General features: G+C 49.4%; 1 protein-coding gene and 1 long non-coding RNA gene across 2 annotated transcripts in view; one reads left to right on the forward strand and one right to left on the reverse strand.

Moving 5' to 3' along the window:
* The window catches only part of JAM3 (junctional adhesion molecule 3), a 31,788-nt gene extending 11,001 nt beyond the window's left edge, over positions 1–20,787 (reverse strand). The window contains exon 1 of the mRNA XM_075774468.1: positions 20,607–20,787. Within this exon, the coding sequence (XP_075630583.1) occupies positions 20,607–20,652 (46 nt within the window). The 5' untranslated portion in view covers positions 20,653–20,787. The remainder of the gene's footprint in view (positions 1–20,606) is intronic.
* LOC142604894 (uncharacterized) lies at positions 2,530–19,741 on the forward strand. The gene is made up of 9 exons (XR_012838742.1): positions 2,530–3,026; positions 3,409–3,542; positions 6,401–6,692; positions 7,658–7,783; positions 14,083–14,425; positions 17,104–17,364; positions 17,549–17,672; positions 18,378–18,500; positions 19,419–19,741. It is a non-coding gene; the product is annotated as an uncharacterized LOC142604894 (long non-coding RNA).
* Positions 20,788–26,834: the final 6,047 nt, after the last annotated feature.

Here is a 26,834-nt window from a genome sequence, read left to right on the forward strand (position 1 = left end):
CAGGCTACAACTATACAGGGAGCAAACCAAAAACCCCAAGGGACCATGCAGATTGCGAAGCAGGAGCAGAACACCTTTCCAGCTCTTACTAGCATTACTTTGGGGTATCTCTTGTTCACCAGTCTCCATGGGGCTGGAGGAAGCTGCACCAAGCCAGTGCTTCCCAGCTGTTAGCGCTCTCCTGTTCTGGAGCCTGGGCATCCACGCTGTCCCCTTTCCCTGCTGTTGGCAAGTGTTGTCTCTTTGGTGACTGCACTTATGGCTTGCTTTGTTTTGCACATTAAATCATCATTAGTGGTGACTGCCACCTTTTAAAAGGAGAGTTCCAAAGATGTTCCTTTAGGCCTCTTTCAGCCCAGTGCAAATAAGCTACGTAACACTTCAAAGGCCCTCAGCACCCAGGGTTTGGAGAACAGACGTGCATTCCTTTCCAGAGCAGCGTGCGTGCCACAACAGACGCACCTACCAGATCTGTATGTGCTACATCTCCGAATACCTACCAGATCTGTATGTGCTACAGCCTCAGCCAGACATATGGTTGAATCCCAAATGCCATCAGTTCTCCAAAATAGAATCCAGGACAAGGCAGTGAAGTCTATAACATATTCTTATGGCACTTCTTTCAGCTACAGAGATCCAGCCCATGCTTGTTACTGTGAGTCATGTTATCTGAATCATTTTAAAATGCTACACCAAAACTATAGTTTCAGGGAAAAAAAAAAAAGCTTTATAGACAACTAGACTGTGTTAGATCTCCTATCTCTGTACAGGGTTTAAGGTAAAACCTGACCTTCCATCTCCTTCCATCCCAACCTCTTCTCTTTTTAAAACCTCTAGGCAGAAATTTGAAGAGGAGGTGAAGTATTCCTGAAGTATTATAGGCAAGGTAAAAAGATGACATGGAAACAGTTCAAATAAGTTGCTGCCAACAGTCTATGCTGCAGTATCGTTCAACGCTTCTTTGCCGATATTGCAGTTATCTGATACAGTAATTTTAGTTAATGCACTGTCAGGCACAAGCAGTACAAAAAACATGCAGCTGTATTTAAACACCTGCCCACTAAAGCAACAAAAATACGTCTTGCTTGAGGTGCCCACCATCACTAAGCCTTTGCTTGATTTGTAAGTCAAAATGCAACTAAGCCATGTGGGAATGCCGCTATAAACCACAGGCCTTGTTAAGCATCTTTGCTTTCTGGATGGTTACTCTCTGTAGCAGGAGCACTACGGAGTGAGAGTGAGTGATATATTGTTAGGTGTTAGAAACACGTTAGCCGAACCCTCTGCGTGTCGGCACGTTTATGACTGCCAGTTTGGAGATGCCCCCTGCAGCGTCCATCCTCAATGCTGTGAGCTGCAGCGAAAGGAACAGTGACAAGGACGACAGAGCGGAGATGATCAGAGCAGCAGGCAGGAGACAAGCACTGTTGTTAAGGGCAGCCCAGCTGACCCCAGGACTGTCCCTGCCTTACAAGTGTTGTGTGTATGCGGCAGGGAGGAAGCTAACTGTTAAATGCATGAGAAACCTCCAGAGGAAGAGGAGAGGAAGCCGTGCAGTGCTGGATGGGATAAGACAAGGAAGAGGGAGGCCAGGTTTCTGCCCTCAGCTTATTTTGAGGAAATCACCATAAGCCCTAACTTTCAGAAACATCCGACCATCTGCGCCTCGAAATATCCATCCTTTTGTCTCTCAGTGCTTCAGGCTCTTTCTCCTTCCTCCTCTCTATCCCCAGTGCACCTCACTGCGATTCCACAATGCAACTTGAAGACAAGTGTAGACAAGGCGCTGTAGGATATATCAGCAACGTGGCATGGCGTAGGAATGAGATACCAAAAAATGCCTAATCCGCTCTGGCTCTGCTAAGTGTTTGGAGGTTTTTTCGTCCAAGTGTCCCTTGGCTGGGGTTTTGGGAATAGCTTAAGGGACTTAAATGCACTTGTGATATATAAAGACTGGATTTATAAAGGGTGCATAAATGTGTGGGCAGGGAATGAATGGCATACCTCATTCTTATTGAATTTCAGTGGGAATTAGGCATCCTATATTGATCCTCATTTACATTTTTAGGCGTCTTTCTAAGTGACGGTTCATATAGGTCTGTTTGAAAAACCCAGCCTATGCCATTAGATGTAGTCAGTAGGATTTTGCTTTGTGGTACCCCGTCTTAACTTTCAACCCTTGCCTCCAGTCCAAGGAGCTGGCTGTATGTTTGCTCTGGCATGTAAGTTCCAGGTTAAAAACCCCCTCGAGCCGGTACAAGGGAGCAGGCAGGTGGACCGTGCTGGTCAAGGGACCAGAGCGAGCTGCATTGCCTTTCTTTTATTCCATTTTTCCATGGCGCCTCCCTGAGATCAGCAAGCCAAGCCCGACTCACGGGTGGGCTGCCCTGCTAGAGAACAATGTAGATGTGCCGTGAGAGATTAGTGAACAAAAGCTTAGGAGTGTCTCCGTTCAAATTAAGTAACAGATGGACCTGGTCTGTGTGGGAGCTGATAACAGTTATAAAAAGGCCATCACCAGACTGTGGCCAGCCCACCCTGGAAAAAACCCACTCAGTCATAAATCCTCTGTGCTCTTATAGCTGCTTGTGCTAGTAAGGCTTTTTTTTTTTTTTTTCCCACCAGCTATCATAAAACAGCATGACTTATTTTAGATGCATGGCTTGTACCGCTCAGTTAAAGGGGTGCCAACTCTCTGATAGACACCTACAGAGGAGATGTGCCTGCCTGGGCAGGGAATGTGAAGCAGAATTAACCTAGAGAAGGCAAATGCAACATTACAGAGCAGTGTTTGGCATTCCACATGGTTCCAGCTTTTGCTTTTCTCTTCTCTTAGGTAGATAGCTGATGGCAGTCGTTTCTTCTGAAATGCTGATAATAAGAGAGTCTTAGGTGGTCTCAGCAGGACCAGGGCCCCACAGGACAAAGTTGTGTGGAAGACCATTGCGTATTTGCATTCATCTGAAGGTGTGAGAATTTTGGATTTTGCTCTGAATTCGCTGTCTTCCTGCTCACCACTAGAGAAGGTAAGGAGATGCCTCTGTGTGAACAGAGTACATACACTTCTGGAACAAAATCTTAACCTGTTTAAATCTCAGGATTTAAACTGGGACCTTAAAGACCTGACTGCATTTGCTGCAGAGAAGGCCCATTAGCATCCAGGCCATGCACAAGTCTTTCTTTTTTTTTTTTTTTTTTTTTTTCCTTCCTTCCCCTTTTGGACAGGAGGATTTACTGTTCTACCTCCTAGTCAGACAGCAAAGCCACTGGTATACACACAGCCTACGCACCCACACTCGGCAGTGAAACAGGTTGCTATCAAGGAGATATGGAGCCCTCTTAAGACAAAAGCCTTACTGCAAAGCAGCCTCCTTCTGCAGACCAACATTCCTCCTCTCTCCCATGCAGGGAGGGAAGTGTAGGTGTTGCCTATTGAAGACCGCACGCTGCTTTCTGATGGTTTCCCAGAGTTTGGTTTTGTCACGTTGGGATGCAGCTGCAGACACCCTGCCTCAAATACCATCTGACAAGGGCTTCTGGAGGTAAGAATTTCACAATCTTTGGTTGCCGTTTTGCTCGTGGCACTGCAGCGTGTTGAGAGATGAGCTATTGAGGCCCTGCATATCTGCACCTTCACAAAAATGAGACAGCCTGTTCTCAAGATCAGATTTGTGTGCCACCCACTCTGCAAATTCTTAGGCCCGTGCTTGGAGGAGGCATCGTGAGCCATGCTGCAGAGCTGTCTGAACAGGAGGAGTTCAGGCTTACTCATGGTCTTAGCATAAGCTCTTGGCTGGACATGTTGAGCTTGGACCTAGCAGGTTCTCATGCTCTGCTCTCCTAAGGGAGCACAGATGCTTTAGGAGAGAGCCACAGCTGAGCCGATGGCTGGCAACCTGGGGAGAAAGCTCCCAGCTTGAAGAGCCTAGCACACTTAGCCCGTTTTATTGAAACAGCTTTTCACCCGTCGGAACAGACATGGCTCGAGAGACCAAGAGCCAGCTCCGCGAAGGTATCTAAATGCTGTTGACATCAAGGAGAAGGCAGGCGTTTAATACTTTGCAGATGTGGCCATACTTGCCTTGCCCAACATCTTAATCTGTGCATGATCTGGTCCTAGCTCTCCTGTTTTTCCAAGCTCATACCCTGGTTTCTGGCTCTTCTCCTGGAAAGGACTGAATGTACGTGCAAGATGGGAAGGAAGCAATACTTGTGTGGATGACTAATACCTAATACTTAAAAGAGATTAAGATGGAAGCAGCAAGGGCTAGAGAGTTTCCAGCATGTCAGGTTGCATCTCTTTCTGTAATATAATTTCAGGCCATCTTCTGCTCAAAGAAAAGATGGAGTTAGAATTTGCCCCTCAAAATCTAGGATGAAGGGTAATGGAGAGAGAACAGAAAGGAAAGATGAACAGGAAAGCTGTGCATAGAGGAGGCTGTTAGTACCAGCCCTTGCATTCCTGAATTGCTTCTCCTTTCCCAAGAAAGAAAGGTGAGGCTGAACTGAAAGTCTCATTTCCCTTGGGTAAGCAACAGGGAATAGGGCCTGAATCTTCTGCGCTGCATTAGATACCACTAACCAGGGGATTAAGTCCTGCCCAGATCATTTATTTTGCCTTGCTACTGGCCTCTGAGGTCAAGCCCCTTACTTACACAGATGCTTTGGGCTTGCAATGTCATGCTGATTCTCCAGGAGGAAAAAACAGGGGCAGGTGGCCTTGCTGTGTGGTTCTGAGGGAAGGCCATTAGGCAGGAGAGCTTCTAATTACAGCTGCACCAAGTCTTTGGCAAAAGCCAGAAGAGAAATAAGGCAACAAGGAAACAATTACAGATCACTTGGCTAGGAACGTATCAAAACAGTCACATTGTACTGAGCGCTGTTCTTGCCATTTTCATTAACAAACGGACAGCATAATTACATCTTCAAACTGGTCTGGCTCACAGCCAATACGGACCATGAACATTAGTGCATTCGCAGAAAATGGGACACGAGGGGATCTCAGGAGGTCAGCTCATCCCCACCTCTGCTTTAGGGCATGAAAACCCAAGGAATACAACTGCCTGGGCCCCTGGATGTCTGCTGAGGTTCTCACATGTAGTGTTTCCCCATGATCGTTTTCATCTGTTAAAGTGCTGTATATTTATCATTTATAAGCCTCAGTCCCTTCAAATTCAGTGTCCCCTGCGATTCAGTAAGGATGTACAGTTCCAGTTCACGGGAGGGAAAAAACTGAGGAATGGGAAGTCACAGAAAGGGAAGGAACACTGTCTCAGCTGGCAGTGGATATGCCATTCTGGGATCTGTTCACCAGATCAAAGTGTCTTGCAACAGCAGAAGTAAAGGCCAGGAAGAAAAATGGTGAGCACCGAAGTGGGAATATTTGCACAGGGCAGATTTGAAACCAGCCCTTCCTGCCTATTCCCACTTGCCTTCCATTGTTTCCCTAGCCAGCCCCAAGAATTGCCATACAGGCACATCCTACGTTCTTTCTCACTTCAGCAAGTCCCCTTCCTCCCAAAAGTGGCAGATGCTGATACCAAATTAGTGCAAAGTGGGAGGGAACCAGCAGATAACTGTGCTAAGAGCCAGGGGCAATGGTCTTCCTCCCGTCCTCTCCCTTCCTCCCGGCAGGGCTCTCCTTGCAGCAGGCAGATGCTAAGGGAAGTCTCCAGGGCAGAGTCAGGTCAGCGAGACATGGCAGGGATCTGTGGCCACGATCAGGGAGACAGAATGAACTGTAACGGGAAAAGGGGCAAGTTCCTTTATTTTTGTCTTGTGTGGGAATTTGACTCAAGGATTGCTGAGAATCTCATAAGCCAAAGTGACGTTTTCCAGGCTGAGCGCCAGCCAACGCACAGACTTGATCTCAGCAGGTATTTGACTTCGACAGGAGCTAGGATGCTCGGTACCTGCCTGACCCTGGCTTTTGATGAGGACACATATATCAAAAGCTGCCTGAAATGCAAAGACAGGAAATAAGCGGATATGCTATCAGCACCAGGCTTTGCAATGCTCTTTAGTGTCTGGCTGTGTCCCAACCATCAATACAGAGACTCGCAGGGTTTTAGCCTATAATCCTCTATTTCTCTGTCTGTGACTCTAATCTCTTGATCCTCCATTCTCCTCCAGCCTATAGCTTGACCAACAAAACATGGATCTGAAGTTCTGCTTATCAGAGACCAACCGTGTCATCTTCCTGTGGAAAATGGGAGTTGGGAAAGAGAGTAGTAGTCATCAGAGCCAAGAGCTGAGAGTAGGCTAGAGAAGGGAATGGGAGAGGGCATAAGCAAGCACACAGAGAAATCATTTATGACAAGACTGAAAACAGCTCTTTTTAAGAAAGTTTTTTCCAATTTTACAGTATCATTTTTGTCCTTTTTTGTGTGTATAATTCTAGCCTCGGGTATAAAACACAATTGTCTAGCTAATGCGTTGTACAAAACATGTACAAATGAACATTGCAAGAGACTGACTGTAGGCACCAAGGGAACGTTCACATCTGCCTATGAGCGTGCGACCAAGAGCCTGTGAAACTACTGCCGTCATTCCATGCTGGAGAGGTGGGGCTGTCTTCTGTAAGGCAGCTTTGAAGCTTTGCAGTGAATCTGTCAGAACAAAGGATGCAGATCTACAAGGGAAAAAGGCATTCAGTAGAAAGCTGCCCGAGCCACGTGCAGGCCTGAAGACATGTGAGTTGGGGGAATATTGTTCTAGGGGCATTCCTGAATCACCCGAACAGATCTGAAAAGACTTACCTTGTTAACATCAGCCTGAGCGTAGGCTGCAAACCTGCAGAGGGAGTTGCGCTGCAGGGTTCAATAGAGATTATTTTCTTAGGAAGTACATCGGGAATTAAAGGGAGCCGGAATGAAGTCACAGACAGATAAAGATGAAAAGCTTGACACAGAGCACTATTAGGAATATGCTGGCATAAATGAGCAGGGGAAGAGGGAGGAAAGTAATGCCACTGTAGAGCAAAGAGTGAGGATGAAAGCCATTCTGGCTTGTCCTAACTTGGAATCCTGACCAAGGCAAGCCTGTTTAATAGAGCAGAATCGAGCCTTGGCATGGAGGGGTTAAAAGATTACTTGTCCTGGGAGAGTTGAATTAGCCACATATCTGGGAACTAACTTCTCCCAGACCCTGACTTGTTTTTCTCCTTAAACATCATCTGCTGCTATTTTTAGCAGAGAATTTTCTCAGCCGAATGCTCCCAGTTGAGTCCTGGTCAGAGGCCCTTTTCCCAGCGAGACACAGGCCCAGCAGCAGGAAGGTTGCTGCTCTGCATGGAAGATCATTCCTGGCTACGTGCTGGTCCCCAGTTCAGCTTAGCTCTGTCTCATTGTCCTGCCAGCGTTGGGGTGTACATGTCCTGCTCCAGGTCTCTCCTGAGGCATGGGGGACAGTCCCCACGCCAGCCCGGTGCAGGCATATTAAATGCTCTCACAGACCCCCAAAAGCCAGGGGAGGCTGCAATCTGGTCTGCTCTTTCAGAAGCTGCTAAAGAAGAGGGTGGGCTGGACTTGATAACTGCCTGCGGGCTTTTTATGAGTATGAATGGCAAAAAAAGGTGGGGAGGAGATAGAAATGATTAGGCTGACATTAATAACAGGATCTGCTTCTCAGCACTGAAATCTATTTGGATTCATTCCAGTTCCTCCAAGGGAAACCATGGAAGCTTTTATTGTTCATTAAAGTTGCAACTAAAATCGGACTGGATAAAGCTTAAGGAAATACCTCTCAGAGGACAACCCTGCTTTGGCTGCTGGAAACAAATGAGGTAACTCCCTTCTGCTTCTTTGGTTCTCTCAGGGCCCTTATTCCTCCTTAGCCAAAATGCTAACCTGTCCATCAGTCCATCACTCCCTTCCCCCGGCTCCTTGCTGCTCAGCCTCCAGACAAGCTATCTGTCTGCTCAGGCTGTCTGCCGACGTGCAATTAGCAATGTGTCAGTGAATGTTTGGGGCAGTTCGCAGGGAAGCAAAGCTTGTAACTTCTTTTATCTACTGCTTGATTGAACACCTGCCTGCCAGAATGGGCATGTAAATCAAAAGGCCAGATCAGGGCACATAGATGGACGAATTGAGTAAACCAGGAATGAACCCCTGGCTTGCCTGTGCTAGCGTGCAGTTAAAGCTGGGGGACCCCGGAGGATCGAGCCCTCTGGATCCTGTGAATAAAGCACAGCGAAGGCTCCAGACCAGTGCTGGAGAGCAGCAGCGGTCGGTTGGTTACAGCAGAGCCACATTCAAGAAGATCCCTCTAACAATGGCCCCTTCTTGGTCAGTGTATCTGTTGCCTGTGTGTCTTGGAGTCACGTCAGCGAAGCAAACAGATTGGGAACATATTTGTACTCCCCACAGCAATACAGAAGCCAACCCGGACACAGAAGAGCAAGCTGGGCTCTTTTCTGCTCCTTGCCTCAGTGCCAAGTTTCCAGCTCTGCTTGAAACCTGTGGCCGAGCCCTACTTTGGCAGGGGTGAGGGGAGAGGACAGGCAGGGTCAGGAAATGCTCTGCTTTCAGCTCATGCTTGCAGAAGTTGGCAGCTGGCTACAGGAGAGGGGAGCCAGACTGAACTTGATCGCGCACCTCTGAAGGCCCCCACGAGATTAAATTTGGCACTGTGCGGCTTCGCCCTTCTCCTCAGCTACGCTTGAACAAATGGGGCCGAGAACAGCAGTCACCTGGATAACCCACAGATGCTGCATGCAGGCTTCTCCAGTGGCAAGAGCTACCTTCAAAATGCTTCCCCAAGCCCAGCAGGAATCCCAGGAGCCCAGGATTTCTCTCTTGACCTTCACATACACATTCCCACACACGAGCACTTAACCTTTGAGGCTCCTCTGAAAATCCCAGCGACAGCATTTTACGGATGAGTATGTTTCCCCTAACATCTGCCCCCTGTATCAGATGCTGCCAGAGCCTCTCTCTCTTCTGGCTCTGCTCCCAGCTGAAGGACAGACAATAGGCATTTGAATACAGTCTCCACTTCCCCTCCCAAACACCCTCGGGGAGATGGCACATCAGAGCCAAGACAGCGCTGAGAGCACAGCTTGCCAGCCAGCAACAAGTCTCTCTAGATCACCGCCTGCTTTTTCTTTCCCTCCCAGTGTAGCTGAACCACTGGCTACAGTTGTTACTGGCCATGCAGGCCAGCTCTGCTGGGCAAATCCTGGCAGCATCCAGCTAGCCAAACTGAGGAAGACTTTTCTCAGCACGCTGATGTTGGAGCCAGCCTGATGGTTCTCCAAATGCTGCCAAAATTGACTGACCTCCTGGGTTTCCAACCCTGCCAGCCAGAGCACTGGTTAACGGGCCTCTCCTGTACCTCTCTGCCATGCCAGCTCACCTGGAAACACACCAGCCACCTCTTGGACTCCCCCTTGCTCTCTCTCAGCAGCATCTAGCTGCAATTAACTGATCCAGGCAGTGCACAGGGCACAGAGAGGAGCAGTTTCACCTGCAGGAGGTTTGACAAGGGTTCAGGGAGAGCTGGCTTGGATTCTCCTGAAGAGCCATTGTTCCGTCTTTCTAGAAATAGCTCTGCTTCTCGCATCCTGGAGCCATTCAGCCTGTTTGGCACTGCTTCTGCTGCTTCAGAGACAACAACAGTGAGTGAGAAAAACCTGTCTAGACACCATTTACCTTCCATCAACTCCCATTGCCACATCAAAGCACCACTTCAAACAAACCTGCAAACTGGCCAAGCAATAATCCCCAGCTCTCCTGTGCCTGCTCCAGCCAGAGGCAGTCAGACCCATCCCATCATGCTTCAGGGGTCACCTTTAATCCAGGCCCTTCTGACAACAGGAAGAGAGGTACGATGAAAAATCTCGTTACAGGAACATCAACAGAAGTTACCTGGCCCCGGACTGCTCAAGTGGGGGCTATGTCCTTTCTGCTTAGCATCCAGGGACAAGCAGAAATCTCACCTAGCTCCTATCAACAATCTGCAAACATCCAGCTCCTTTCAAAAGCGGCCGTACAAAGAAGTCCTCTGGGCAGTCCAACCTGCTCGGATGCTGGATCCCTTACCTTTCCACAGCCATGCAGGTGAATGCTGAGCAAGCTTTGCTACCGCCCAGAGATCAAAGAACACCTTCCGATGGCACCCAAGGAAATGGAGATCACCGAAAACTACAAGCAGCTTGTTCACCGTGAGGCACCAAGTCGCTGTCAGAGCAGGACAAAGCCACAGCAGCTCAGGTAAATGCTCCAGATACCTTGCCACCAAGGGGGCAGCAGTGTGAAAGGAGCTGGAGAGGTTTATAGGTCACTTGAACATGAGTTACTTGAAGTCACGGCTTTGGGGAAGCACCTGGCACTAGAATCAAGCACTGGCCCTATGCAGCCAACACAAGAGCAACATCTAGCTCATTATTTTAATAAGGGTCCTTTGAAATACCTTCTGTGTGAGAGACAGCTAAGAAAATCCAGTCTGGCTTTATTCTGTCTCAGGCAGAAACAGCCTTTATTTTGCAAACTGCTGCTAACAGCTCTGTCTCATTAGTCAGTGTTTAGGGAACCAGGCTGCAATTGTTCTGAAGTCTGGCATTGCAGAAAGAGCCTTGGTAATGAGGTCTACAGGAGACGATTCCTCCTGACAGGCCCACAATGACCTAGAAATCCTACTTAATTCCCTGTCAGTGAAAAGTGCTGAGTAACAGCGAGGTGCAGAGACACTGGGGGCCGATTTGAGAGGGAGGCTGCAGCCTCTGTTCACACTTTGGGCTGTGATGCAAGAGCTCTAGGGTGGAAAAGCCAGCACCGCTCAGCTCCCCAGATAAAGCAGAGGGGAGGCTTGCCAGGCAGATAAACAGAAGTTTGCTATGGGAAGGTTTGTAGCCTGTTTCCTTGGAGGAAAATGCAGCAGGCTGGCACAGGCTCGGGGCTACAGACATGCTGCTTCCAAGTGGTTTGTTTTCCACAAGCAGCACGTGTACCGTGGTTAGGAACCTCTGGGCTGGATGGCCCCGAGCCAGCTAGGCCAGAAGATGAGGTACAGGGACTCAGCTGGAATGCGGGCTGGATACAGCTGACGTTGAAGACCACCCCCAATAAAGACCCTTACAGGCATGTGCTTGCCACCTGTTTCAGCCAGCAGACGAGGGGACTAAACCAGGAATTCTGGAACTGAATGCAGTGTCTGTTAAAAGAGTGGTCTGAAGACTCCCACCCACGTGAAGCTGTCGCTGATGTGTGCTCTCTTACAGCCTCAGTGCAGAGGAATGCATCTTTGCCCATCGTGTGCAAGACTGCTGTTCCCATACCGCAAATGCATCCCTGTTTAAAGTACAGCTCAAATCTGTAAAGGACTGCTGTAAAAAAAGAAATGTGGAAATGAAATCACCAGCCAAAACAGTGTCTAGAGACATCTCAAGCCAAGTCCCTCGAATGTCAGCACCAGAAGGAGGGCTCTGAAACGGAGAACCTAGCTCACTCTGCTGCACTGGCTCTGTTGGCACAGACAGAGGATCTGCCTCAGAGACATGAGGAAAAGACATATGCTGAGAAAGGAAGGACCAGCTTTATTTTACCAGCCTGTGTTCCCACCAGAGATGTGCTTTAAAGACTGCCTTGCAAAGTAGGAATTAAATCCAAAGGTGCCTATGCGTCTTCCTTGCTGTCATCCCCTTATCAGTTATCTCCAGCCTGCTCTGAGTCAGAAGATGAAAGGATCGTAGCACCACTTATCTTCCCACTTAAGAACATGCTTAACAGCTTGCTGTTAAAGAGGAGGACGCTCAAGCCTCGGGAAGCAGCTGTAAATTTTGCAAATGGGTTCCCTCGCATTTCTTTGAAGGAGCTACTGCTTCTCAATGAGGGACACAGATACAAAAGGAAACTAGGGAGGGAGGAAAAGAGGGAAGTCTTTGTAGCAAAGAAAGACTTTGCCTCATGTCCAGAACGCGTTGAGTGACAGATGTGAGATGTATGGCCCGTGTGTCTCAGAAGTGACCGAGGATGAGCCAGGAATTGAAAAGCTCTTGGGAAATATTTAAGTAGCCACAATTATGACATGTTTGTCACTAGAGCACAAGAAGTTCCAAAACCACGCTGTCCTTGAGACTGTGCAGTGTTACAGCCAAGAAGGTTAGGGATCCCCTTACATGCTGCGGGCAGAACTGCTGCACGAAACCCAGCTCCAGCTCTAACAGTTGAGGCCGGGTCACTGCGCATCCTCTGCGCTTCTCCCAGAGCCTGCTGCTGCATCTCCTCTCTTCACAGAGCTACTTGTTATCATGGTGAACCTGAGTCCAGCTTGCCTTTGTCATTTAATAGCTGAGTCAAACTGTCAAAATGGCCAAACGGGATCTGTTCCAAATATTTGCAGAAAGAGGAGGCTGGAGGAGCCTGCAGCAGAACACCCGGAGCCTCCCCAGGCAAGGAGAACAATCGCTATTGTTGACCAACAGCGGGCTGCTGGCGGGCAATGAGCACGCCTCGGCGCAGCATTGGGGGCGGGGGAGAAAAGCCTCCGAGTCCTCCCGTGCTCACTGAGCTCTGCAAATGAACTGGAATCTGGAGTCCCCTCTGTCCCCTGGCAAAGCCCCAGCAGTCCAGCGCTGCAGACTTATCAGCCCTGATTGTAGCTCAGCTGTTGACTTGGAGAACTCAAGGCGCAGTTGGCAATCGGGAGAGGGGGGCACCGGAGTGCCTTAGAAGCTGCTGCCAGCCCAAAGGCAGACTTCAAAGGGCTTATCTTGCCCTGTTTTGTGGGAGAGCATGCAGTGCCTGTGGGTGAGGACAGCTGTTTGTTGGCCAGGCCCATCAGAGGATTTTTGATGGAAGAAGAAAGAAGTTAGCACCTGGTTTAACCTCCCCTCCAGCACGCACAAGACAGCTTTGGCAGGCAGAGCTCTGCACAGCCCTGTTATTTATGGGATGTTGAAAACTGGCCAAAATGAAGGGAAAACACCAGATACATAAGGATGCTTACCAACTCAAATAGCCAGTTCTGCTTGAGGGAGAACCCGTGACACTCGGGAGGCGATTACAAGGCGCTCTGCCTTTCATCTCCAGATCGCCAGTTCAAAGGCAACTCCATCAGCACTGACCAAGCTGTAGCCAACTAATAGCTATTTGTTCCTGCACAAGAAATGAGATAAGCCATTGTCTCCTTGCTCCCTGAGAAATCAGACCAGCCCCATCAATGTACACTACGTTCAAATCTCAGCAGAGCAGCTAAGACCAAAGAGGGGGAACAAACCAGCACCCCCTCTGCTGTAGGAGCTACAAGATCAACAGGGAGTTCCATGGTCGTTTCATGGCGTGTGTATCCAGTCCTGTCAGCAAAGCACAGATAATTCACGCTAACAGAGGGTTGCGTATTACTCCTTCCACCTTGGTGGTTGGTATCTAAACACCTCAACAAAAACAACCCACTCTTCCAAGGACGGGGCACTCACACCGGCCGAGGAAGTCAGGGCTGGTCCAGAGGTACAAGTTGCTGATGTGCGCAGAGGTGGGACTTCCCCTTCTAAAGTATGTTACTGATACACAGGACCTCCCTACTACAGAGCGGGTGTTTTCCAGCCTCTAAAAATAACTAACTCCAAACAACATGGTGGGTATAAAGAAATATTTATCTTTGGGCTTTTGCAGAGATCAATGCAGAAGGAAAAGATTAAAGCAAAGATTTAAGTGTGTATTAAAAATAGCTGTTGATAAGATCCTTTGAGGGGATAAAAGCTATTTTACAGGAGCAGCAAAAAACTGCAGAACTTTGCAACACCTTCCCTGCTGTTAACTGTGTAAGCTCCCGGAAATCATTCAAGAGAGTGTTAGCAGCCAGAGCGCCCCAGGAGGAAGTCCGTTAGCAGGCAGCAATGTCCTTAATGGATCCTCCGGGTGCGTGGTAGATGCTGCCTTGCTCGGACACTCGGTTCTTTCCACGGCTGTGATTCAAGGGCTGCTCGTACAGCCGTTATCATCCCATACTCTAAGGAATGCTCCTCATCTCTATGGCAGCCTGACAGCACGATGAATTAGTCCTTTGGGTAGCTTTCATTGAGTGAGGACACAAATTGGTATAGTGAGTTCTTTCTTTTCCTTTTTTTTTTTTTTTTTTGGACAGTGCCTAGCAAAGACAGACACCGATCCGTGCACAGAAGCCGTACATGCTACTGTAATGCAGGTAAAAGCAGTAACATCTGTTAAAGTCTTTGTTTTCCAAGGATGGCATCCTAGCAAAACAAAAATATTGTCTCCATGACTGATCTTGGCTTAAAAGATCAAGCAGAGACTCGTACATCTATGTGCAGACAAAATCATTAAGTCCTCAGCTGTGCAACTGATTCCACTTCAGAAGGTCTGAGAGAGCACGCAGCCACCCCGGAGAGATGTAAAGTGGCAGGAACCATTCTACTGGGAATGAAAAGCAGGACTGCTGTGCAGAGCCCTGCTGACCCTGTTAAAAGGTAAGCTTCGTTTCTCAAAACAGCTCTCCTTCACGGCGTTGTTTGCCCATCTTATTCCTTATTGCTAATGAAACCAAAATTCTGACTGACTTTGGATAAGTAAAATATTACAGGCTCCTTCAGCAACCATTGAAGGACTTGATGGTTATACATCTTGAGACGTGCTGGACAAGACTGTCAAAAGTGGCAAGTGAATTAGGCGTCTCAGGTGGGGGAGTGAGCAGGGAAATCAGATACTTTCACTGGACCTGAATTTTTAGAAGTATTATACTTCCACCCTCCAAAGCAGAGCCTAAAACAAAGCGCCCAATTTACATCCTACCTGTAAAATGCTGGCCGCTTACAGAAGGAATTGCCCCAAAGTTTATTAAGGCATGGATTTTTGGAAGAGGCTGTGGGTGTTAGAAACACAGCCTAGTAACGGAACAAATCCCCTTAGATTTTAGTAGATTTCTCCAGCTCAGCAGAAAATCTTACCTAGGCCACCAAAATATATTTTTAATAGTGCGATTAAAAATCTTGAAATACTCCTGAACAATGTCAACTGGTACCTTTTAGCCACGTGTCAAAGATCTAAGTAGTCCCTGGCACGCTGTAGTTTTAAAGCTCAATGTCTTCAAATGAGCCAGCTGTGCCCGAATGAATTAAGAGGACTCTTAAAAACTCACTGATCTTACATTTGTGTTGTAATAATCAGGTACATTGATGGGAGTATGTTAGAGTGTGTTCTGGCTTTAACTCTGAAATCCCTGGGATTTATGACTTTAAAAAAAAAAAAAAGAAAACCTTGAGCATTATCTGAACACAATTTAATTTAATCTACTTCATCTATTGCTGCACTGAAACCTTCATTTCCCCTTGTAACTGACTCTCTGTTAAGCCCTGTGCTCCATCCCACGAGGGGCACTACATAACCCAATACATTATATTATTTATACTGACAAGTGATTCTTGCATGACAGAACAATTCCCATTAATTTTTTGAGCTTATCTCAAGTACCTGTGGGCTGTCAGGTTACAGCATGTATGTGGCTGGTTTTCTTTTTTAATTAGTTAATGCCAGCCCAGTGTTGACTGGGCTTCCATTTGATGGCTCTCAGCAGTCTGCAAGTGAGTTCATGGGAATCCTACTCAACTGTGCTCTCAGGAGCAGAGGAAATTGGAGATTTTTTTTTTTTTGCCAACTCCCAGTTACAAATTTTGCTTCTGCATCTGCTGCTCTTTTCTCCGCCGGTTGTCTGTTTAGAGCCTGCACCGAAAGCCATTTCCTTCAGTACTCAACGCAGCAGAGAAGGAGCTTTGACTGTCTTTGACAAGACAGTGAAGAACTGCAGAGGAACACCCTCTCTAGACCCTGCTTCTTGCATGTTAGGTTGCCCAGGGAAGCTGTGGATGGCCCCTCCCTGGCAGTGTTTAAGACCAGGTTGGATGGGGCTTTGGGCAACCTGGGCTAGTGGAGGGTGTCCCTGCCCGTGGCAGGGGGGTTGGACTAGATGGGCTTTCAGGTCCCTTCCAACCCAAACCATTCTGTAATTCTATTATATTAGTGTTTTTTCTAAGAAATTTGCAAGCCTGGCTTAGGATGCTGCTCTAATAAGAACTGGGCACCAGCTCAATTATGCAGCTGTCCTGGTTTTGCACTTCCAAGCTGTGTGTTAGACAGCTGAACTTCTGCACAGGAGTCACACAAAGCTTTCTTACAGTATGAAATGCAGCCAGGCAATCAAAGTTAGCGCCTGCCGAGGAAGAAGTGATAACAGAACCTCAGCTGGCCATTCTTGTGCAGGAAACATCTTTAATATATGCCTCCTTCAACATTTATCCCCAAAGGAAGCCTGCTTGACCTCTGCTTATCTAAAATGAGAAGCAGAAGTTTGTGAGGACTTGGTTGTCCTTGAGACCAAAGTTCTGGTGAAGTCCATGGAGCACCTTGCTGTCCTGTTCCCCTACTTTTTTGCTGGTAGGTCTCTAGAAAGAGAATTAAACTCTCCAAACAATACCTCTAATCTGAAGTTAATACTGTGAGTGTTAGCACTCTGAAGGGTCATAAGCAGACAGAGATCTGAGCTTTCCAGCCAAAAAAAAAAAAGTCCAGTTTTTATATTATTGTTTATTTTTTCTGAAACTGAAAACTCTCATTTCCAGCCTGGGAGTTTGAGAACTGCAACCCAGCAGGTATTTCCTCTGCCCCAAGTACAGCTATTGACAGAACTGCACCCAAACAGCAATCCAGACCCTTTGGGTAAAAATTAAAACTGTGTCTAGAACATTCATTAGTGCAATTAAAGCCATTAACTGGTTCTTAGGCCGTGTCCTGACTCAGCAAAGGAATGGGGTTTGTAGCACGGCACCCGCCCTTACTCCTCCACTACATGGAACTGATGTTTAGTGGTTGAATTTGGTTTTGATCCTGTGTCTCATAAAAAAAAGTGATACTCCCTAGGGGTTCAGAGGAAAGGCAAACAGCCCTTATCAATTGGAAAAAGATGATGCAGTTCATATTCCAGTTGATAGAGAAGCCAGATGGAGAATGTAATTATCCTAATTAATTTTATATCTTGAATTAATATCTTTTTATATAAATGGCAGTTTCAAAGCAGGCCACCAGCTTTTATGCAGAGAGTAGTTGTTTTATCTTGTTGAGCGGCGCGTTTGCAATACACGCTCGTGTTTTGCAGAAAAGGACTCTTGAGGACTCAGGATCCTGTTGGTCTGTGGAAATTTTCCCCTTGCTAATTCCCTCCCACCACTTCAGGCCTGATCTGTAAGGAGTTCACGAACCTTCTCCGGATCATCAGGGCTTGATGCAATCAACTGTGAAGCATTAGCTCTAAATATACAACTGGGAGGCCGGTTCTGCTTCAACACAGAAACACTCATCGCAAAGGATGATAAAGCAGCGGGTGCAATTTGCAAGAGAAACTTAAATAATAATCCAAGTAAGCTGCAAGGAAAACAGGAGCAAGTGGGGGGCTAATCAATGTCTTACCCTTTGGAGATGGCCAAAGTTCGGGGCAGGAGGCTCAGAAACCAGGCCCACCCACAGCTGTTATGTAGAGCAGCTTTTGTCCTTGCTTGTGAGGCTAAATGCAGAAGCTCATTCCGCTTTATTTACTTGTTTAGGTGATTTTCTGGCAACTCAACGTGCGCTCCTGGTGCAAATCCTCAGCGTGTGGACAGATAATTGAAAAACAGTTGCAGCGGGCCAAGAGACCCAGAATTCAACTTGTACAAGGAAAATAAACAGGTCAGTAAAAGAACCTTAGTTCACGATCAGAGCAACATCTCAGTCCACAGCTCTTTCTCCTCACTAAAGAAAACACATTTTACTCTTTAAATCTACTTGTGCTTCAGTAACCAAGTAATTCTCAGAAGTATTCGGAGCAAGAGGGAATGTGCTGGTGTCACGTTTTTTTGTCAACAGCTGTAAAGTCGATGTGCATCCAACTACTCTTTGGTGGTGATGCCAGATATTGCTTACTCAAATAAGAACACCAAGCCCTTCCTAAGAATTTTTTTGAAGATGTTATTAAGCGTCTGATTTTTGGCATGGCTCTCAAAGCTGTTTGTCCCGAATTTTTTACTGCCTGTTGAAAAGAAAGCAATACTGCAAATAACTTCCCATCAGAAAATACCAACAAGCAACGTATCCTAACTGCCGTAGAGCTAACAACATTTCCACCGAGTGATTTTTTGGCACTGACAGCTGACTCAGAACAGTTGCTGGTGGCTGGGACAGATGGACTTCATATATATGTTAAAAAAAGAAAAAGGAAATCAGAACTTCTACTCTGTAGATTCTGAAAAGCCTTTTGCAAAATTCAACATATTACCAAAACCTCAGAATTAAATCAAAGGGAGACTTGAAGACATTGAGCTTTAAAACTGAAATGGACTTGCCATATCTCCCCATCAAGGACTAGAAGGTATCGACATGTTTTATTTTCAACAGGAAATACTTGAGAGTTTTGGGGAGGTCTCCACGGCTCTGGAGAGCTGGATTTTTTTTTTCATGTGAAATCCTCAAAATCCAAATGTCTGTTTCCACGGGGAAGTTTGCAACAGAGACCTCAAGGTAAGAAATAACACTGATGTCAACTGTAAGCCCCACTTCTCATCACTGACGCCAATAACTTCCGCTAGCATTATTATGACCGTGGCATTTCCCTGATGTGCAGAATCTTTAGATGCTTTTAGTGCCTAGAGCTGGTTTTGCGCTGAACACTCCATGCTTCACTGGCTCCTCTTTCATGGCAATGTTTTAAGGCCGTGATCAAGAGTAGGGTCCATGTTGGCAATAACTGCAGGAGGAGGCCATCTCTGCCCCGCAGCGCTTACCGTCTAAGCAGCACCATGTAGTCTAAAGCGTACAGGTCAGAGTTTTGCAGCGTGGGATCTCAGCATCTCATTAGCTTTGTCAGCCTCCTTTTTTGCCCTTTCTTTTTCTCTTCCCCCCCCTCCCCGAAGTAATCAGTTGGCATCAAGTGCATCCTTAGGGTCTCACTTCTATCCCACTATCCAGCACCAACCCTGCAGGCTTCGGGACATGTTTAATTTTATGTACCGCTGACAGCGTAACCTTAACTTAGCGGGATGCACAACAAACTTTTATTTTCAGCCTCGCTTCTGCCCACTCTTCTGGGCTTATGACCCCAAATTTGAAAACAGCTGGGAATCAGTACAGGATGAAGCATTTTGATTTGGCCATAACCCTTTGTATTTAAATAGAGAATAAACCCAGTTACTACTTGATTTACTCACCAGATAAATGCTCTCAGAGGTGCAAAACTAGTGGGTTTTGGCAACTTTTGTCTGTCTAAAGAAATGCAGAAATATCTGTAGTTCGTCTCCAGTCTTGCTATCTTTTAGGCCAGATTCAACAGGACACTGAGGCACTGCTCATGTAAGAGGAAGGAAATGGAGTACTTTGCTACCTTGCAGCCCAACTGTAAGGGGAAGTTGTGTTAAACCTGTCATTTTTTCTCATTCAAAGGGAGCATCTGAATCCAGAGCTAGCACCTGGAAGACTATGCGATGCTCCAGGATTAGCCACTCCCAATTTCTCCTCCTGAAACTGTTTCTGCTACAAACCACAGTAAAGCGAGCGAACAACAGACCCTGGAGCGCGTGACAACCGTCTCCTCATCACAGAGGTGTCAGAGTCATCTTCTCACCCTCCACTTACTTTTTTTGGTAAATAGTGCCCAAATCTCACTTTATTTGAGGCCCAAAACCGCTCTGCAAGGTATCTGGAGTCATTGGAGAATCGTTTTGTCCTTAGATAAACTTCTTGAAATGTTTCAATACACTTCTTGAGTTGACCCAAACCAGTTATTTGTGTGTCTGTACACACGTGCAGGCGTGTGCAGCCCCGTGTATTTTAGTAATCAGTTGCTGGTCGTCACCCTAACCCCCTTCCATCCCATTTTCTCCTTCTGCAGTCTGGGCAGGTTGGGGGAGGGCAATGCAAGCCCACCGGCTGCTGTCCCCCTCCTTATCCCCCCCCCGCACTATTAATAGCCAGACAACAAATGAGCCCAAATTCAGTCCTGAGCGGAATTAGCAAATGTTTTTGCAATTAAAACTGCAAACATTCATGTGGGGCCCCCGGAACAATAGGTGCCTGTGCCTGGTCGTGAATAGGCACTAGTGTCCGCCCTGCCTGCCTGCCGAGGCTGCACATTCCTGGCACCCTCAGCCCTGGACCCGCTCCTTGCTGAGCTGGGATTTTGAGCCGCTTTTCCCCTTCTCTTGTGTGTATGTCCACACACACACACACACCCCCCCCCTACAGCACACCCCCCCTACTCGCCGGGGGAGCCGGCGAGTCCCTGCTGCGGCCGCCGGGGCTGCCCCCCGGAGCCCTCGTCGCGTCCCGTCCTGTCTCAGCCCCCCCCGGGGTCCGGGCAGCGCATCCCTCCCCTCCCCGGGCCAAGGCTCGGGGCAGCGCATCCTTCCCCGCGCTCACCCCGCTACCGAGCCGGGCCAGCGCATCTCCCCGCTTCCCCGGGACCGCGACCGGGCCAGCGCATCTTCCCCCCCCCCTCCCTTTCCCCGACCCGCGACGGGGACCGGGGCAGCGCATCCCCCATCCCCGGTGCGCGGCCGCGGCGAGTCCCTCGGGACCCGCGGTCACCGTCGGGCGGACCGGGACGAGACGGCTCCGGTGGCCGGGACTCACCGAGCAGGGGCAGGAGCAGGAGGAGAGCCGGCCGCCGCAGCGCCATGATGGGGTGTGCGGAGCCGAGCCCGCCGCGCCGAGCCTGCGCACTGCCCGGGCGGCGGCGGGGGCGGCCGGCGGCGCCCCGGGGGCGGGGGGTGCCGCTCTCCCGTTGCCGCGGAAACCGGGCGGGGAGGCGCGGATCCCGGCGCCTGGCACCGCGGGGGGGGGGGGGCGGGAGTTACCGGGGATGTGATGAGAGGGGCAGGACCGGCGTGGGGAGGAGGGACCGAGCCGCAGCCCCGAAACCGGGCGCATCCTCCGGCTGCTTCCCGTGCAAACTTCAGCCCGCGGGTGGGACGAGGCGCTCGTCCGAAACGCTCCGTCCGTGGGACCGTCTGTTAAGCGCCGCGGAGGGAAGGTCGCCGAGAGTAAGGAGCTGGGAAGACTTTAAATGGTTTTGAGCCAGCAGAAGCTGGAGATGAGCTTGAAGCAACGTTTTGGTTATCAAAACCCATCCGCGTTTTGCTCTAGAGTGGGTGTTTTCCCCCTGTATTTAACCAGAACCCCTAAACCCAGGGATTTCTTTGTGAGACTTGTCCCTAAAAAGCTATCTCACATTGAACTGTGCATTTCGTTATAAACTTTTGATCAACTTACAGGCAGCAAGAACCGCAAACAACCAGTTGGGGAGCGAGTGCTTCTCTGGAGGAGCTGCCCCGAGTCCTCCTGCTGTACCAAATTGTTTGATACAGCCACAGGCTCTAATTTAGTGATTCTGCCCTAAAAAGTGGCTTTGAACAGAGAGCATCCCGAGCTGCTGTGTGGTCCTCAAAAGTGTCCCAGAACCTTTTTCTTTGATTAAGAAGAATTATAAGCGCTGGACACTCGTCCCGAATTCAGCAAGTCAGCCTGGGTTAATGCTGGTCCACGCGTCACCGACTGTCAGTAGCGTGTGACGGGGATGTAATTAAGAGGCTGTTGAAGATCAAGCGGCTGGAATGAAAGCCGAGCTCTTCTCTGTTCTGTAAACCAGCTCGGCGGAGCTGGTAGAAATTAAGGGATGTAAAAATGTATTTAACTTGATAATGTAGCAGATCTAACTCAAGATGCTAATGAGTAGATTTAAAGGGCTGATCTGAGCCTGGTGAAATTAATACAGAGATTCTCATCAATTCTAATAGCCAGATGGGACATTTCACTGAGGATGAAGGGGAAGGAGTCGCCTAATAAGACTATCTGGCTTAAAACCTGACTCCAGTGATCTTTGGGTTGGTCCCTGTTGAGTAAGGAGTCATTTTAACTCAGTCCACTTGGACTGAAATGACAGGAGATGTAAGATATGATGACATAGAGTATAATCAGCGATAAAGTGTCTTCACTGAGGTGTCAGGTTCCTTCCAGCAGCAGCCTGATCAGGGAAGAATAGAGCTGAAAAAGCGCAAACAAGAAAGGGCGGGAGGCTTCCTTACACGCTTCTGGCCTTTTAAATTGTGTTTATGCGGCCGGGTGAAACGCGGACCTGCAAATGGTCCGCAGCACCCTGCGCTGTGGGCTTTCCACCCGCCGGCCCCGCTGGAAACCAGGCTCAGCCTGTCCACGCTGGACTGGGGAAGAGCCGTGCTGGGAGAGCGGCAGGCGGATGGTGCTGCGGTGTGCCGGCTTCCCCCAGCCATCTGGGCCGCTCGAAGGGGAGCTGGATCTGTGCGAAGGAGCCCCTCTAAGGCTCGGTTTCCCCCTCCAGGCTGCTGGAGCTTAGCCTGGGCATGCATCGAGGGGGTGATTGTGAATAATCAGTGCAGACAGAGGCCAGGTTTGAAGTCAACTGGCAAAGCAAATGTCACCTCAGCGGATAACGCCAGGGCATGACACCTTGAACATCATCTTGTATATACATCCCCGCACGGGACATACACGCCAGTCGCCTGTATCAGGCAGATACGAGTAGCGCCAGCTCTTCTCTCTATGCCGCCTCTGTAGTTTTGTTACGGCAAGGTTCTGCTTTTTAATCTGCCGTCGCCACTGAGGAGCCATTCGAAATGTGAAACTCAACAAGCGAAAGGAGTCACAATAAATATTATACAAGAACCGTAGCGCTCATCAAACCAGGATGGCAAAGCGCCGCAGTATAAAACATTGATTTTCACACACAAATGGAGCTCCCGTTTCATTATTTAATGTTGAAACAAGTAACTAGAATAAAATATGCTCAAAGAGCAGCCCTGTGTAGTGCGGGGATGTATTCGGGCATGATGAGAGGCAGCATAAACCTGCCTCTTCCTTAGATTTCTTTGTTCTCTGAAGAGCTTCCCATCCGTGCTCAATACAAGAAGAGGAATCTGCAGGATAAATGGGATGGAGCACGTGTCCTGCCAAGGAGCCCTCCCCGGCTCCAGCGAAGGCCTGTGGTGGGGAGTGATGGAGAAGAAGGTGCTGCACGACCCAGCCCAAGCCCAAGCGGTGATGGTGGCAGGGGAGAGGTGCAGGATAAGGTGAGGGGCGGGGGGGGGGGGCCTCGCTCCTGGCACTTGTCAAAAGGGAGGGAAGGTGACCGAGGACTAAACCGGGAAAAAACCCAAACCACCTCGGGGATTTCTAAAGGTTGTACGGAGCGTGTTGTACAGCGAGTGTTTGGGATCCGAAAGCAGCTGAAGGCGACTCAGAGAAAATGGATATCCTCTTGATGCTTGTAGTGCCTGGAGGCCCAAACTGAGGTTCAAGCCCTGCTGGGAAGAAGCTGCTCAAACCTGTAATAACAGGCTGTGCCTGTCACCATGGGTTTTCAGTAGCAATACACACGGCAGACAGGAATGTTATTATCTGAGGCACCGGGGCTCCAAGGGCTCTGCCAACGAGCTGTGACATACCTTGCGTGCGGGAGGAGCAGCCTGTCCCTGTCCGTGTCCTCAGGGCTGTCCATCTGGACCCGTCCCCACCATTAGGTTCTCTCCAGAGCTCTTTAACTTTGAAACTGTGATTATGGCAGGCTGCTCTGCTGCCCTGTGAAGAAGGAGGGTCTGGCAGACACCGCAGCCAGTGCAAGAGTCTGATCGTGCTGCCCCGGTGGGAGGACAGCAGCCCTGGAGGGAACCGGCTTCGTTCAGCACGGAAGAGAAACTTTCTTCCGTGTTAAGAAGAGGGCTGTGGGCCGCTGTGTTTGCTCAGGGGGGCAAATGCCAGCACACAGGGTTTTGCTAGACGATCTGAAGTGTCTCTAGAGCAAAGTCCTGCCTTATCTTGAAGAGTTTCTAGAGTGACTTTAGGCTCTGCAGATCAAACGATACTCCCTTATTTATACGTATCACTTTTGATTTGAGGATCTCAAAGCACTTTGCAGATATATCATTTACCCAAGATCATTCTCAGCAGCTCTGGGAACAGACGCAGGTATCTGGCCAGCTTCCCTCCCTCTTCCGCGCTGCTTCTGCTGCTAGGGCAGCTTTCTATGGATGCACTCACGCTGCCGTGCCTCTCACTCACTCCAAGCTGAAGAGAGCATCTCTTTTTTTGTCTGCTGTAGTCTAGACAAGTTGTTGATTCCCTGGTGTCACAGACCACGACCCCACTCCTACACCAGTCCCATCGTTTTTCCCTAGTTCATTGCTCAGGCATATGCTCATCTATTTTGAATCATTTGTATGTGTGAGGCTGAGTCGCCCCTAATCTCGTCTCCCTCCCAGGGCGTCAGTCACACTGGCATGTGCCTTTTCCCTGTCTGCCTCCCTCTTTTTATGGACTACGGATATTTTTAACTCCACCCTCTAATTAGAGGCAGTTTTCTCTGGATATTTTGCTCACAAGGGCTCTCACGTCTGTGGTCAGCAGGGCAGGCAGTAAGCGCTGGGGACTGGCCGTGCACAGAAACCTTCCTGCTAAATAAACACGCTGCCCTTCACCTCCCAGCAGCACGGTTCCCGAGAGAGCGGGATGGAGGGGGGAAGGCTTGCATTCCTCAGGGGGTCTGTCTGCAGCAGCGCGGTGGGATACCAGCTATATAAAGGAGCCAGCTAAGACCCCCGAGGGACGGACACAGCTGCCTTCTCGTCCTGCAGCCTGTGGCTGCTCAGAGCTCCCTGCAGCTGTCTCCAAGCTGTACAGTGAGCGCTCGTGGCCTGGAGCAGTCTGTACCCCTGCGGATCCCCGAGTCGAGCTCGCTTACCCTGTGCTGGTCCAGGGATGGAGACGAGAGCGATACTGATTAGTGATGGCCTTGAACCAGGTTCTCCGAGTAGGAACCTGGTCTCCCTGGCTTCCCAGCACCGCGCTGCCCAAGCATCGCTGTCTACCTGGCTCTCAGCATCCTCGGCCGGGAAGGAAGCTGTGATCCCGCCGGCAGCCCCAGCGCGGCACAGAGGCGCGAGGGAGCCGTCGCATGTGGTTGGGACGCGCAATCCTTTTCTCTCCTTGATGACCAAACAGCATCTGGCTGACCCATTAGGCAGCGAGCACCCCTCGGGCTGCCTGCATCGCGCTGCAGATTTCCTGTAGCTCTGTTCACAGCCAAGTCCGCTCTCTCCTGCTCCATCCCCCAGCAAACTGGAGCTGCAGATTACAAGGCCAGCTGGTCATTATCACGTTACACTGCTCCCTTCCCTTGCCAAGCCAAGCCCGGGAGATGGCACCAACTCGCAGAGCAGCAGGTCGGGCGCTCAGGCTGGTGACCCTGCTCAGGTCTTAACGCTACCGGACGCGTCGCTGGCAATAGCAAGTGCAGCTTCCCCAGGCCAGGGCTGTGCGGAGGAGATGGATACTACTCCCTTTTCCCCTGCCTGGGCTGTGGAAGCAAGGTTTGACTGTCAGTAGGAAGGGGATGCTTCCTCCCTCTCCTGACCCCACCTAGATGCTGCTTCACAAACATGGTAATAACTGTTAGAGCTAATGCTCTGTTGAATTTATCTCTGTTCTTGAAAAACGCCAAGGGACAAAGAGGGAAAAACATTTGCTTAAGGAGAGTGAGGATGTCCTGCAAAGCTTGGAGCTTCCCGCAGTCCTGATCTTGCACCCGGGCTGCTGATGCCCTGGGGCTGAAGGAGCTGCTCTGGTTCCTCAGCATCATGGCAGGAGGGCAGTCAGGTCTTCAAATCCATATAGTGCAGGTAAGAACAGCTTGCTTTTGTGGTGCCTCTCACTGCCTCCCAGCAAACTTATCCCCCTGTAATCACCTTTGCTCATTCTCTTCCTCAGTCACTGTTTATTCTGGCTCCAAGGGCTCATGCTGATGTGGTGGAGCGGTCTTGTCTGCGAGCTGAATTTTCTGAACTCTCCAAGGTTGTTTTGACATGCTTGACTAGCCGTGGACGTGTCAGCCAAGGGTCTCCCACCACCCAGGCAGCACCTTGCTCGCCAAACAACACATGCCCTGGGGCGAGCAGTTAGCCATGCAACCCCCCCCACGCACGCACACGCCTATTGCGCTGCTTTTTTGTTTAATAAGTGCCTGCGGCGTCCCCATCCTGGCTCTCCTCTGCGTATCTCCGGCAGACAGCGCTAGGTTCCGCACCTAAAACCGGTTTTAATGGCTCTTGATGACTTCCACGGAAATCAGTACTGCGTCGGGCTCTGGATTGGCAACTGTGCTCGAGCAGAGTAGGTTGCTTGGAAAGGCGTCAGAACTTGGTTCTTGATCGCTCAGGTACCTGTTAGTGCTATTTCTTTATCCCCCATCTACCTGCTGAGTTAACCAGGTGATGGGCGCCCCATGCCCTGCGATCAGAAGCAGTCAGAGAGGAGGGCTCGTCTCATGATGTCCGCTGCCTCGTCGCCTTGGGCAGATAGCAGGAACAGGTCTGCGGCCCGGCTGCGTTAGGGCTTTGTGTTTCTGGAGGCCCGTGAGGACAGGGAGGACTTTCCTCATGGAGCACAGTGCCATCCTTCCTACCCTCCCTCCCCGCTGTCCTTGAGCAGCCAGGTAAAAGCGCTCTCCTCCTGCCTTGCAGTGAAGTGCAGTGCTTGGTTTGGAGGAGGAGCAGGGCCTTAATCTCTGCCCGTTGAGTTGCGCTTGCAAAGACGATTAGACATATGCCAGCTAATTCATAGTAAACAGGATGGAGGGAGAATTTGCCACTTATAAATGGCAGATGAGCAAGCCCATCATTCCTGTCGCTCTCGGGTAATACATGCTGACATAAACCCAGTTTAGCTGCAAGTTTATCATTGCTAATCCTGCTGGTCCATGCCCCTGTTCTCCATCATCCTGGCATCTTTCTTCCCCTTTCCCTGCCTTTCTCTCTCTTGCTCCTGGTACTAGCA

Source organism: Balearica regulorum, chromosome 23, assembly GCF_011004875.1.
Source record: "Balearica regulorum gibbericeps isolate bBalReg1 chromosome 23, bBalReg1.pri, whole genome shotgun sequence".
Classification (NCBI taxonomy): domain Eukaryota; kingdom Metazoa; phylum Chordata; class Aves; order Gruiformes; family Gruidae; genus Balearica; species Balearica regulorum.